We start from the raw sequence: 12,145 nt of genomic DNA on the forward strand, positions 1-12,145 counted from the left end.
ACCTGTTGGCGCCATGTCACAAATCAAGATTTTTTTTTTTAATTGATGATAGAATAGCTTTGCACTCTGATGTTGTATGACATATTTTGTATGTGTATATGTAGAAAATCTTTCTCCCAATCCCTGCCTCGAAGACGTCCAGCGAGTCCCAGGATTCTTATCCAACATGCTTCCCCTGAAGACGACAGGTAGCCTCTTGTGGACGCTCCTCTCCTTCCTTTCGGAGCTTGACTTGTGCCTTAAAATCTGATGCCAGAATGACCCAAATGATCAAAAAGGTTTTCTGTTTAATTTCATTAAAGGGGTAACAATATTGGTTTTACCTTCCTTTTCTCAGAACTATAACTTTGTTTCTTTTTTTCTTTTAAATGTTTTTAAAAGCAATTTGTTTTTGCTAAAAGCTGATGTAGCTCTCTTTGGTTCAGTTGGCCTTAGTGGGTTCAGGCAGATGTCAAGCTCTACATGATGTTCGCTCCAGTCCTCTTGCTAAGAGCTGATATCTCTGTGAATAGCGTGTAGTAAACCTCTGCAGACGTTTTCCTGAATTTGTATTTTCTGATAAACGTGTAGCGAGTGACTTTATCTTGTATCCCATACATAAAGTACAATGCAGCAGCAATTAATCAGCTGCACATTGTTAGGAATTACACACAGTCTTTGGGGTGAATATTTGTTTGGAAACATAATCTAATGCTTTTTTTTGCCCAAATCAGTTCGTTATCTTAAATGGAAAAAAAATGTTAATCACTTAGAATGAATGATCTGATTTGGATGTGATATTTTACACAGTTGAATTGGCAAGGGTCTGGCACAGTTAGATAACGGTGGGCAAAGTGGTGGCATCACGAGTGGAGGGTTGTGTCGTCAGGCAGTTCCTGAACCATCCAACAGTCACTCTGACGAAAAGACAGATGATGCCACGACATTTAGTCCACAATAACTTGATACAATTCATTCTGAAAATTGATAAGTAAGCTCCAGATCTAATTTGCATCTTCTTCCATTGATGAAGAAGACAGATACAAGATAAATTTGCAAGCTACTCTTTATACTTTTGAACTCCTGTAGACTGTGAGGTGATAGCCGAGCTCAGCGCAGTCTGTATGAACTTGCAACATAATGCCGAACTCGTTGTGCCTTCCCAGATGAGCGCTAATCTTTATTTCAGTTAGAAAGTGCTCCTCATAATTTGTGAAGGGATGTTTGTGCAGACTAATGTGCCGGTGTTGTTCTTCAGTTTGTTGTTGGATGAGTAGAAGCAGCAGAAGCCTTTGGTTGTGATTATTGTTTTTAGTTTTCTTTTGACTTTCTCTCTTTGCTTCGCGACTTTCCGTGCCGCTTTTATCTTGGCGTCGTCGGAGCTGGTTGTGGTGTGCGCTTTTCCCGCTGCGTTTGCTTCCCACAGTCCACTTTTTCAGTTCTGGGAATTTGCAGCTTCTGTGTTCTCGTCTGCTCCTCTCCATCTTTGAGAATGTTGCTGTGTTTTTTATTTTTTCCTTCTTTTTGTTTAGTTTTTTTCCAAGCCCTTGTGCTTAGAGATGATGTGACATCCATAATTCATGTCATAAGTGTGGTTGTGTTTTTGTGTGTGGTGCCACGTACATCATCCTTGTCTTCATGGTCATGAATGGAGAATATGGATGCTACTTCCCTCTCAAGAGACTTTCATTCAGCTCAGTACAAAGAAGAGGTACTCACACCGGTGAGCACGCACGCACATGAGCTCAGATGAAACATGATTATGTGACAACTTTATTCTTTCCAACACACAATCCATCACAACATGTCTCGGCTTCAGGCTGAACAGATCTCTAAATCTTTCTCCCATCCACACATCCGTCCGTTCATGTTTTTATTCTTTTTTGTGTCGTTTCCTTTGCTCGTCGGCCATTCCCCAGGCAGCCTCGGACCCTGGAAGCCCCTGAATGTCAGACTCTTGGCAGGAAGCGGTCTGACAGCGGCAGGTAAGACATGTACTGTGGACTCAGCACATGTCAGAAATGCTCAGAGACGGGACGAGCTCTCCCCTCCAACAGCACCACCAGTTTGAAACAAGCAACTTCTGAAGGTTGCTGGGACAGTTTCTGTCTTTTCTGAGCAGAAGTGGCGACCTGCATCAGTTCAGATGTCAGGCCCGTACTGCTGGTTTATTAAACTGGTAAATCATTTCAGTTTATTCACTTCAATGCCAATTTTCATTGTCCTAGTTGTTAAACAGTGAAGTTCATTATTGAAGTTGGTTGAAAAGTTTTCTAAGGAAATCCAGCAGATTGCATCGAGTTACTGACTTGCATCACTCACTTCTGCTGGACGAGCTTGTAGCGTTTTAGAAGCTGTTTCCAAGATTATTCACATTCAAAGATACTTTGTTGATCCCAAAGTATAAATAAAAATGTGGAAAAATATCTAAGAAAGCTGCCAAGTGGACATCCCAGCATATTTACGTCACGTTTAGACTGTGTAGTGCAGAGAAAAAAGTAAAAGCTTCAAATTAAATCAACTGAACATGTCTGACTTTCTTGGAAGAGCTGATGGAGAAAACCTTTTTCTTTAAAGAGAATATGGCAGCACAGCTTAGGTTTGCAAAGTTGCATCAGAATGAGCCAGATAACTTCTGCAATAAGGGTCTTTGTAGATGAGACCTAAGTAGAGATGTTAAGTTGTAATGCACAGAGTCATACAAGAGTATTTGAGGCAAATATGAAGCCATGTAATGGGCAGCTGAAGGTTGGCCCAGTCAAAGTTTTCCTCTAGACGTCTGCTGTCTTTGTCATTTATGGGCAATTAAAGTAAAATACAACATGCGACACTATATAGAAATCTAAAACATTTCTGTGTCATGTATTTGGTCAATCAAGTTTATTTGTACAACACATTTCAGCAACAAGGCATTTTAGCTTCTGTTCGAGAATACTCTTCGAAACTATTTGAGATTTGAATCCTTTTGTCGTTATGTGGAAATTCACCAATGATTTATTTGTTCATGCCTGAATCAGTTGGAGATCAAAGTTAAAATGTTTTTCTGGCAGCAGACGGAAATTTGGTGAAAAAGTAGCCAAAGTTTTTGAACGTTCTGTAAAAAGCGTGGAGTATAAGACTGATGTTAGATGGAAAAAAAAAAAAAGCAAAAAGATTGTCTATGGGGTCAGAATATTTAAGTTGAGGAAAATTATGGTGTCAAATGTAGCATGTTTAAAATGTAACCTTTTATTCACCTGTTTTTGTCATTTCAACAAAACCTTTTATTGCTCATTCACAGCATTCCCACAAAACCTCACGGATTGAAGTGTAATTTTAGGAGACTTAGACTTTTTAATGTAAACTCTCCTAAGTACTGTGTGTGTCACTGTGTGGCTATTGTTGTTGAACCTCACTGCAACAGTTTACATACGATCTCATTCAACATTTTTAAGCATCATTATTTTTTCTTCTTCTTTTTCTCCATTCCATTCTTGTTTTGCATGCTGCTGCTTAAAGATTGCAGGGTTTGTATGGCATTTGTGTGATTGTGCACCACTGATTGACCGCAGAGTTTGAGCCACAGCGCTGGCCGCCGCCACGCTGCAAGGCTCTCGAGGCCCGGCTGGCCTGCTGTGAGCGGAGACGGTGTTATCTGACAGAGACCTGGCCTGAAATTTCCCAACGAGGGGCTGGATGCTGCTGCTGTTGTTTTTCTGTCTTTTTGTGGACATTCTTGTTTGTGTGTCTGGTTTTGTAAATGTTTTGGTGTTGTTTCTCCCCCCAACCCGTGAACAAGCTTCACCTTTTCCATTGTGAAGATGATGCTGTTGATAAATGTGTGTTTTTCTTGTTTTTTTGTTTTTTTTATCTACTACCTGCAGCCGATTTGTTGGGATTTTTATCTAGTTTTCTGCTGATTGAACTGTTCTGCTACACATCTGCCCAGACTGCACAACTTTTCTACAACTTTCCCTCCTTTTTATCACCCCAGCCTGTATTCATTCTTCTGCTCTTCCTTTGTCTCCCTATCTGCTGTGACTCTCGTGTGGCTTTATGTTAGGGGCCATTTGCACGGTGGTGCGTCTCTTTCCTCGGCGGCGGCGGCGGCACGGAGAGTGAGGCAGCTCCCACAGCTTCCACCCCAGAGCAGCTCTGTAGAACAAGGTATGAGAAAAGACGCGCTGCAATATCTCTTAGTTTGACCAAGAAAACCATTGGTGTAGTTTGCTCAGTTTTAGTTTTCTGTCCGGTAAAAAGCTTCATCTTTTTTTGCAAATATCCACTCATGTGGGATGCTATGCCTTAAATACTTTCCACAAAGATGGAAACGTTTGGAAAAGTTCAAGGATTATCAATACTCCTGCAATGTCAACGTCACTCCTCCAAAAAAATGCTGAGTTTTAAACAAAACAAGACAAATCTTGCAGCTTCTTTGCTGTGCATTTGTGCTCTGTTTTTCTTTAGGTGCCTCATATCTCTAATGGTAGCATTTTAAAGACATTTCATTGAATAACATTAAAGCAAGACAGGTTCAGAAAAAAAATACTAGTCCACATAGACCTAAACAGTACAGAGCCGCTGAACATTTCAAAACGTCTGTGATTGTGAACTGTAATGCATTATTTTTCAATATCAAAGCAAGCAATCCAAAATGTTTGTTGCTCTCAATGTGTAACAAACTCTGAGGTAAATGGTATTTCTTCAGATCATCTTTCTGTTTGCTTGAAGTGTAACTGCTGCGACATTTCAAAAGGGTGACTCAGAAAAAAAGGCTCAGAGTGCTGCAGAAACACAGATTTCACCCATATTTAGTTTTATCTCAATGCTTGCATTTAAACTTTACATTTCTTCCTAAAAATGTATCATAATTTTATAATGTTTTTCAAAAGGTTAAGAAGTGAAAGAAAAAGATAACGTTGAACTGTATAGTTCAATAGAATTTTTTTTTGTGTTTTCTGCCCATGCAGCCCTGGTAGCAGAGGAGCGTGTTCGTCAGCTCCAGATGAGGGTTCATTCTAACCGGGTTTCATCTGCCACCACCTCCAGCCAACAGGACCTGGACCGAGCCCTCAAGAACAAACGAGAGGTCAGTAGTTTCTATTTTTGTTGCGCTTCACTGTCGCTGTTCAGATATTCTCTTATTCCACACAGCTAGCATCCTGAGATCCTAAACGGTAGCTGTATGGCAAAGGAGTCAATGGGGATGTGCTGGTTTGTGTAAAATGGGAAAAGGTTTAAATGCTTCTGTTTGCAGCCCAGGTCAGATTTTCTTACATTGTGAAGCACAATCCAAGCCGCTGTCGGTAGACTCATTCATTTTAATTGCAAATTGACTTCTGTCATTCCCTGTATGTTCTATGGGGTGCCACTGCTGCCAGAATTCTGTTTGGCCTGACGCTCAGTGTAAAATAGCACAAGTGTAAATGGAAGTAGCATCTCCATAGATGTATTCTGTCAAAATGTTGTGTACAGAATAAGATACTTTCATGGCTGCTATATTAAAAATGGCTGCTATTGTCAAAGTGAAAATTGGCTGTAGGTTAAATGTTCATGCAGAGATTCCTCTGAATGTGGCAGGCCTGGTGGCTACTTTAAATTATGTTAGTTTATGTTGATAATCAGCCTTATGTTTTACCTTAAATTTGTTGTGTCCAAACTTTTTGTCACAAATAACTATTAGCTATTTCTTGTTTTTAAGCCAAGTTTAAGAAATATAATCCTTCTTACCGCCAAAGAAAATTTGAAGTAAAAAAGAAAACAAAACCTGGTTCATAAAAGGTTCATCTTTTTTTTTTTTGAAAGACCAGTGAAAACTGCACCTTATAAATATTTATTTCCGTTTATGTGCAGTAACCACCTGAGTTGAAAAAAACAAATTAATTTCCTTCTTGAATTGGGGTTGATTGCTTCTCAAAATAATTTTGCAAATGGCCCCTTGGTTGCACTTTGAACACCCCTGCCATTAAAAAAAATCTAATATTGTCTCATCTGATTAAAGGTTTAGTTTTTACAACAGCACAGCTGGTCTCTACTGAGTTTAGAGGAAGGGTTTCCATCCTAATTTAAATACTTGTATCAAACTGAAAGAGCATTTTTCAACTAAATCTTGTCTTTACGTCAGTCAGCTTCTCAGATCAGAATTACCACAACTTAGCATCACTTTTCCCCTTGTACCTAACTGGGTTTCCTAATTAACCCGAAGTTTGGAATATTTATTTGTCTCCTCATCCTGCAGCTCTACAAGGACCAGAGGAGGAGCAGTGAAAATGTATCCCATAAGTCCTCAGACAGTGATGTCAGTGACGTGTCAGCCATCTCTCGAACCAGCAGTGCCTCTCGCATCAGTAGCACCAGCTACATGTCCATCCAGTCAGAGAGACCCCGGGGACGTTTCAGGTACGCATGCACACACCGGCACACCTGGCCATCAATAAAGCACTAACCAGGGTTTGAACAGGTGCTTGAAATCCACCCAGACTGAGGAACAGTCTCCTGTTTAAGCTTCCTCAGTCAGTTTAAGTCCAGACTGAAAACACATCTATTCTCATCTGTTCAACACTAATTAAAGAGAAAATGTAGAATATGTTTTAATCATATTATTAGTTTTTGGTGTTTTTCATTTTTATCATTTTTTTGTGTGTGTTGTGAAGCACTCTGGTCAGCTGAGGCTGTTGTAAATGTGCTATAAAAATAAAGTTTGACTTGACTTTAATCCTTTAATTTCAATCAGGTGTTTTCACAGTTTATAAAATGATTGATTTCTGTATAAAGTCCTTTGTAATAAAGTGCAATGTAATATTTGATTAAAAACCTAAATTTGCAAAGTTTTATTTATAGCTCACCAAATATTTTCGTACAGCCAATGAAAAGACACATTTTTTTCTTTCTGTCTGGAGTTAATTCAGACTAAACTTTTCTTATTTTAGGTCTGATTCAGTTACCACAATTATTTCTATTTGCTAAATGTCAGAAAACTTAGAAAAAACATTTTCTAGAGTGTTTTTTTTAAAACTTTCTTTGTATATTTGTTTAAGCTTTTAATTTGAGCAGGAACGTACTTTACCTTAACACTATTTGTTTTAATTGTTTTACTGTAATGAATATTCATTATTCCTTGTGGCTCAATGGCTTATTGATCTGTGTCACTGATGATTTTCTTTTTTTTTAATTAGTGTTTCGTTCTCTGTCGGATTGTATTGGTTGTGTGTTAGAGAGACATTTCAAAACATTTTGCTAGATTTTATTTACGTTCTCCCTGCTGCAGAATGTAAATTATCATCACAAGATATTATCAATAAGAGTAATAAATGATATTGTATAATAGTGAATTGAAACTGTCATTTTCAGTTCATTTGTATTGTTTTTATCTTCAAATTTAGCAGAATTTAGCTGGTCAAACCCTGACTGTTTCTGAAATGTCGCCCACCAGTCGAGCTATTCGTGCGTCGGGCCGCCACATGCTGAAGAGCACCAGCGTGAGCGGCGAGATCTACGGCATGGAGCACGCCGACGGCAGCCAGTCGGACACGGCCCTCGGGAGTCTGGGCAGCGGGATCAAGAAACGGCGCTCCAGTCTGAGCCAACGGGTCGTCGCCATCCTGCCGTCGAGACGGAGCCGGAGTACTTCACAGCTCAGCCCGACAGGTGAGACGGAAAACAAATCAGGAGATGGAAATGACGGTTATCTCCAGTTTTCATCTACTCGTTTTAATTTAACTTGCCAAGGATGATGAACTTCTGTTTAGTGATCAGGATTGAGTGCAGCTGCAGGACAATGGGATCGTTTGAAGAACTTGGTAAAGATCTAAGGACAATCGTTGATTTGTACGAGCTACGGAGGTTTTCTTTACTACAACTGTAGTCAGTAGAAGTTATTAGGTTACGAATGTCTGTGTGAAGGACAACTTTTAAAGGAACATGAAACATAGAAGGAGGATAGATGTATATTTGAGTCTGTATGTTTAATTTTGATCTAAATCTAAAGCAAATTGAAACTTGCACTACCAATTCTTGAATTAGTTGTACAATAAATCACTAAAAACTAAAAATGAATATTACATTAATGCCTATAATGAATAAAAGTAAAATTTGACCTGATTCTGTAGCTAGAGAAGCAATCTAGTTTTACACCAGTGGACATAATTGGTTTCCAAGCAACCAACCAGACTTCACAAAATGACACAGCTCCAGGTTAACAAAAGGTTTTAAAAATAACTTTCTAACTTTAAAGTTATTCTCCTGTCTTTAAAGCATTGTTTTCTGTGAATTAAAGGTTGATGAGAGTGGTCACCAAATCATGAGGACGCATTAAAAAAATAACTGTGGAAGTGTTGTTTATTGCTCTTGTTGTTGTTCTGTGTTATTTCAGAGGCGGCGGGTAAGGCGGCGGACAGACAGAAAGGTAAAGCAAAAGGAAGGAAGTCCAACCACAAGAAGTTTAGAAGTAGTTGAGTAGAAGTAGAAGCTCAGATGGGATGATGTTTACGGGAACTTGGAGTTTATAAGGTCATCATAAATACGGCATGCTGCCATGGTGCATGCAATGGATATGCAGAAATTGAAATAAAAGCAGTTTTCCTGAGACTTCCTGGTAATGCACTGCAAAAACGCAAAATCTTACCAAGTAGCTTAGATCTAGTTTTTAGTGCAAATATCTTAGTACACTTGAAATAAGACAAAATTAACTTGCAAGTAACGTTTTAGCAAAATATACATGAGCAAAATGTCTTATGACTGAAGTAATCTGCCAATTAGAGCAAGTACTTCTTGATTGATATTAAGGAGTTATTGACCTAAAACAAGCCTCTATATGTAGCTAAAGAGTTACTTTTAAGTTAGTTTTGTCTTTTTTCAAGTTTATTAAGATGTTTGCACTGGAAACCACACCACAATTACTAAGATTTTGTGTTTTTTAAGTGTGGAGGCTATAAGTTATTGACTTATTATTATTAACCTCACAGAAACATGTGTAAACAAAGGTAGTCATGGAAAGATTGAGCACTTGCAGAAGCTGATATGTAGTTAGAAAGGACTTCCTGGACTCTGTCTCTGGCACGCTTCCTTACCCCACCCTCCTCTCGCATCTCCGTTCTGTCCTCCACTGTCTTTTAAAAGTATTCACACGCGTTGATCTTTCTCATCTTTTGTCATGACTACATTTCTGTTTGAGATTTCATGTGGCAGACAAAACACAAATAGCACAAAAATGTAAAGTGAAATTTAAAATTTTGCAAGGATTTACTTTTTAAAAGCTTTTGTCCAGGGTGCATCCCACCTCTCTCTCATTGACCCAGTATCAATAAGTAGGTATAGAAAATAGATGGATCATTTGTCTTGGACTGTGTTTTCGTCTACCACATAAAAACCCAACAGCATTCATTACTGTTTGAGGTTTTAATGAAAAGAAATGACAAAGGTCGCAGGGTGCAAATACCTTTGCAAGGTTCTGTACAAGAGTTAAACCTGAGTCAACTCAATCTGATGTTTTTGGATTGAAATACCAACTAAATCGTAGAGATTTGAAAACAGCCTTTTTAAAATGGACTTATTTTTCCCCAACAGTTTTTATTTTTTCCACCCCTTTATTATTTTTTTTTATTCCTGCTAAGCATTCATCTGGAATGATTGAGCTCCTGTTTTAGTTTTTTCGTTTTTAAATCTCCATTCAGTGACCTCATCAATAAAATTAACAAAAGAGAAGAAGGGAAATGATTCAAAGTCTCTTTCTGTGTTGATGATTTTATTTAATTTTTTTAAAATATTTGTTGAGTTGTTGGTGAGGTCACCAGGGGGAATCTTTTTGCATGGGCCGGTCTGCCTGAAGATAAGCTCAGCCTCAAGTTATCAGGCTTTTTCAAATGCATTTCTGCAATAAAGTCATAAGAAAAAGACTAATGACTAAACCTCTGTTGGGTTTCTGCTGGGTGGAAACACAGGTTTGGTTTGGTGTTTTTTGGTGTTGGCCGGATGCGGCCAGAGGCCTGATAACTGATGCGAGTCTCGGTGTAAAGACGCTCCTGGATTAACAGCGTCTCTCTGTGTTTGCCACAGAGGCGCCGACGGGGAAGAAGGTCAGCAAGGCGGGCAGCAGCACCATCCAGAGGAGCGTGGAGACGGGGATGGCGGTGGAGTTTCCCCGAGGAGGATCAGCCATGAACCGCCAGGCCAGCAGGGAGTCCACTGATGGCAGCATGAACAGCTACAGCTCTGAGGGGAAGTACGTACACACACACACACACACACACACACACACGCACAAAAAGTAGCAACATTTTCTACGTTTCTACGCCAGTTTGTTGACAGTTTAGTGTCCACAAACTGGCAGGTGTGAAGTGAGGCACTTGTCTTCCTCCTCACAGCGTTTTCACAATCTGGAAAAGTTTGACATTTTATTTCAGTTTTTGAAAATTCTGATGTAAATTTCTGAACTTTTTCTGACTTTTATGACAAAACCTGGAAAAAAAAAATACATTTGATTTCAGTATTAGTCTGGAGAATAAATTATTAATCAGGAAATGATTTTGCTCTGGACTTTAAACGCCGCCCCTTTTCTAGATTCTGTATCTTTCCTTTTGTTGATCCTTCCTTTCTTCCTTCTGTTCATCTTTTCATCACATTTCCTTCCTTATTTCATTATTTTCTTTGTTCTTTCTTTTCTTCTATTTTCCTCCCTTCTCTTCCATCCTCCCATGTGTTCTTATGTCTTTATGTTTTGTATTTTTCCTTTCTTGCCTTTTCTCTCTTCACTGACCGTCCCTCTATCCTCATTTCCTTTATGCATTCTTCCTTTATTCTTTCCCTGTTTCAATCCCTTCTTTCCTGTTGTCCTACCTCCTTTTTATCCTTGTGTCCTTTCTTCTTTGCTTCTCAGGTTCCATGTTTAAATCCTGACTGTTGTATAAAACTCTCCCATAAACTTGTAGTAAACGTTGAATTTGAATCATTAAAGTGTCGTGTTTGACAGTTGGACCTGGTGGATAAATCCTGTTTGCATGTTTCAGTTTGATCTTCTCAGGGATGCGATTGGGAGCCGACAGCCAGTTCAGCGACTTCCTGGACGGATTGGGTCCCGGTCAGCTGGTTGGCCGCCAAACGCTGGCAACGCCTGCAATGGGTGAGCCACGGGTCCGACTGCAGCGAGAGGGTCACCAAGGGAGTCTTAGTGACATGACTTCATAAACAGTTTTTGGAAGCGTTTGTCTGTGTCTGGCTCTCTTCAACAGGTGATGTTCAGATCGGGTTGATGGATAAGAAAGGTCAGCTGGAGGTCGAGGTGATCAGGGCGCGAGGCCTGACCTCTAAACCAGGCTCCAAATCCCTCCCAGGTAACAATGACTCTCAAATTCAGTGTAATGCAGCTTTTCTCCCTTCTGACTTCTTTTTATTTTTTCTTGTTTCATTCTGCCCACAGCTCCTTACGTCAAGGTCTACCTGCTGGAAAACGGAACATGTAAAGCCAAAAAGAAAACCAAGATTGCACGCAAGACCCTGGAGCCGCTCTACCAGCAGCACTTGCTCTTTGAAGAAAGTCCTCAGGGCAAAGTGCTTCAGGTAACGATCGGCACGTCCAACATGCTGCCGTGGACGTTGTCATAGATTTACTTCAAGAATCTCCAAAGCTGCCTTCATTTTTCTTCAATCTAACTGATTCTTTACTGTAAAAATTGATTTTTCTTTTAAATAATTTAATGCCAGCGATGCATTTTGCACTTTTACTGCAGAGGCCAATGCTTTACAAAAGGATTCTCAGCCCTCAAACATTTTTACACTTTGAGTTGCTTTCTCTCATAAAGTTTCAATAAAAACTGTATGTTTATTGTGTGGTGACATATTCTTATAAGTTGGTGATTTATTGGCTTTAGACTAGCTGTGTTTCCATTGACCTTAAAATAGAATAAAGAAAGAATAAATTTGCTTAATGGAAACTCGACCATTTAAAAAAAAAACAACACGTTTTTCTGTAAAAATGTTTTTTTTAGTGTGTTTTTTCTGGCAGTATTGATATTAATGTATTTTGCAAAACTGCAACGGAAATACTTTTTCACATCATGCAAGTCATGTGATCAACAATTATTACTGGTAGAAAAGATGAGGAAGACAACAGGAAGTGGTAGGAAGATGATAGCCCAGCATGTTTTTTAATGACTGAATCACATAAACTTATTCACGTGTGATTTTAATTGAG

The 12,145-nt window shown here is 39.2% G+C and overlaps 1 protein-coding gene across 21 annotated transcripts in view; it reads left to right on the forward strand.

The window, feature by feature from the left end:
• rims1a (regulating synaptic membrane exocytosis 1a) overlaps positions 1 to 12,145 on the forward strand; it is a 73,651-nt gene that overhangs the window by 59,174 nt on the left and 2,332 nt on the right. For 14 of the 21 annotated variants that reach the window (XM_016671118.1, XM_016671129.1, XM_016671127.1 and 11 more), the window contains 12 exons: positions 105 to 188; positions 1,634 to 1,690; positions 1,899 to 1,964; positions 4,022 to 4,125; positions 4,929 to 5,047; positions 6,197 to 6,357; positions 7,391 to 7,605; positions 8,330 to 8,362; positions 10,012 to 10,177; positions 10,962 to 11,074; positions 11,184 to 11,285; positions 11,372 to 11,511. In XM_016671118.1, the coding sequence (XP_016526604.1) occupies positions 105 to 188; positions 1,634 to 1,690; positions 1,899 to 1,964; positions 4,022 to 4,125; positions 4,929 to 5,047; positions 6,197 to 6,357; positions 7,391 to 7,605; positions 8,330 to 8,362; positions 10,012 to 10,177; positions 10,962 to 11,074; positions 11,184 to 11,285; positions 11,372 to 11,511 (1,360 nt within the window). The remainder of the gene's footprint in view (positions 1 to 104; positions 189 to 1,633; positions 1,691 to 1,898; positions 1,965 to 4,021; positions 4,126 to 4,928; positions 5,048 to 6,196; positions 6,358 to 7,390; positions 7,606 to 8,329; positions 8,363 to 10,011; positions 10,178 to 10,961; positions 11,075 to 11,183; positions 11,286 to 11,371; positions 11,512 to 12,145) is intronic. The other 7 variants (XM_016671124.1, XM_016671138.1, XM_007551428.2 and 4 more) reach the window with 5 other exon arrangements.

This window comes from Poecilia formosa, unplaced genomic scaffold, assembly GCF_000485575.1.
Source record: "Poecilia formosa unplaced genomic scaffold, Poecilia_formosa-5.1.2 Scaffold42, whole genome shotgun sequence".
NCBI lineage: Eukaryota > Metazoa > Chordata > Actinopteri > Cyprinodontiformes > Poeciliidae > Poecilia > Poecilia formosa.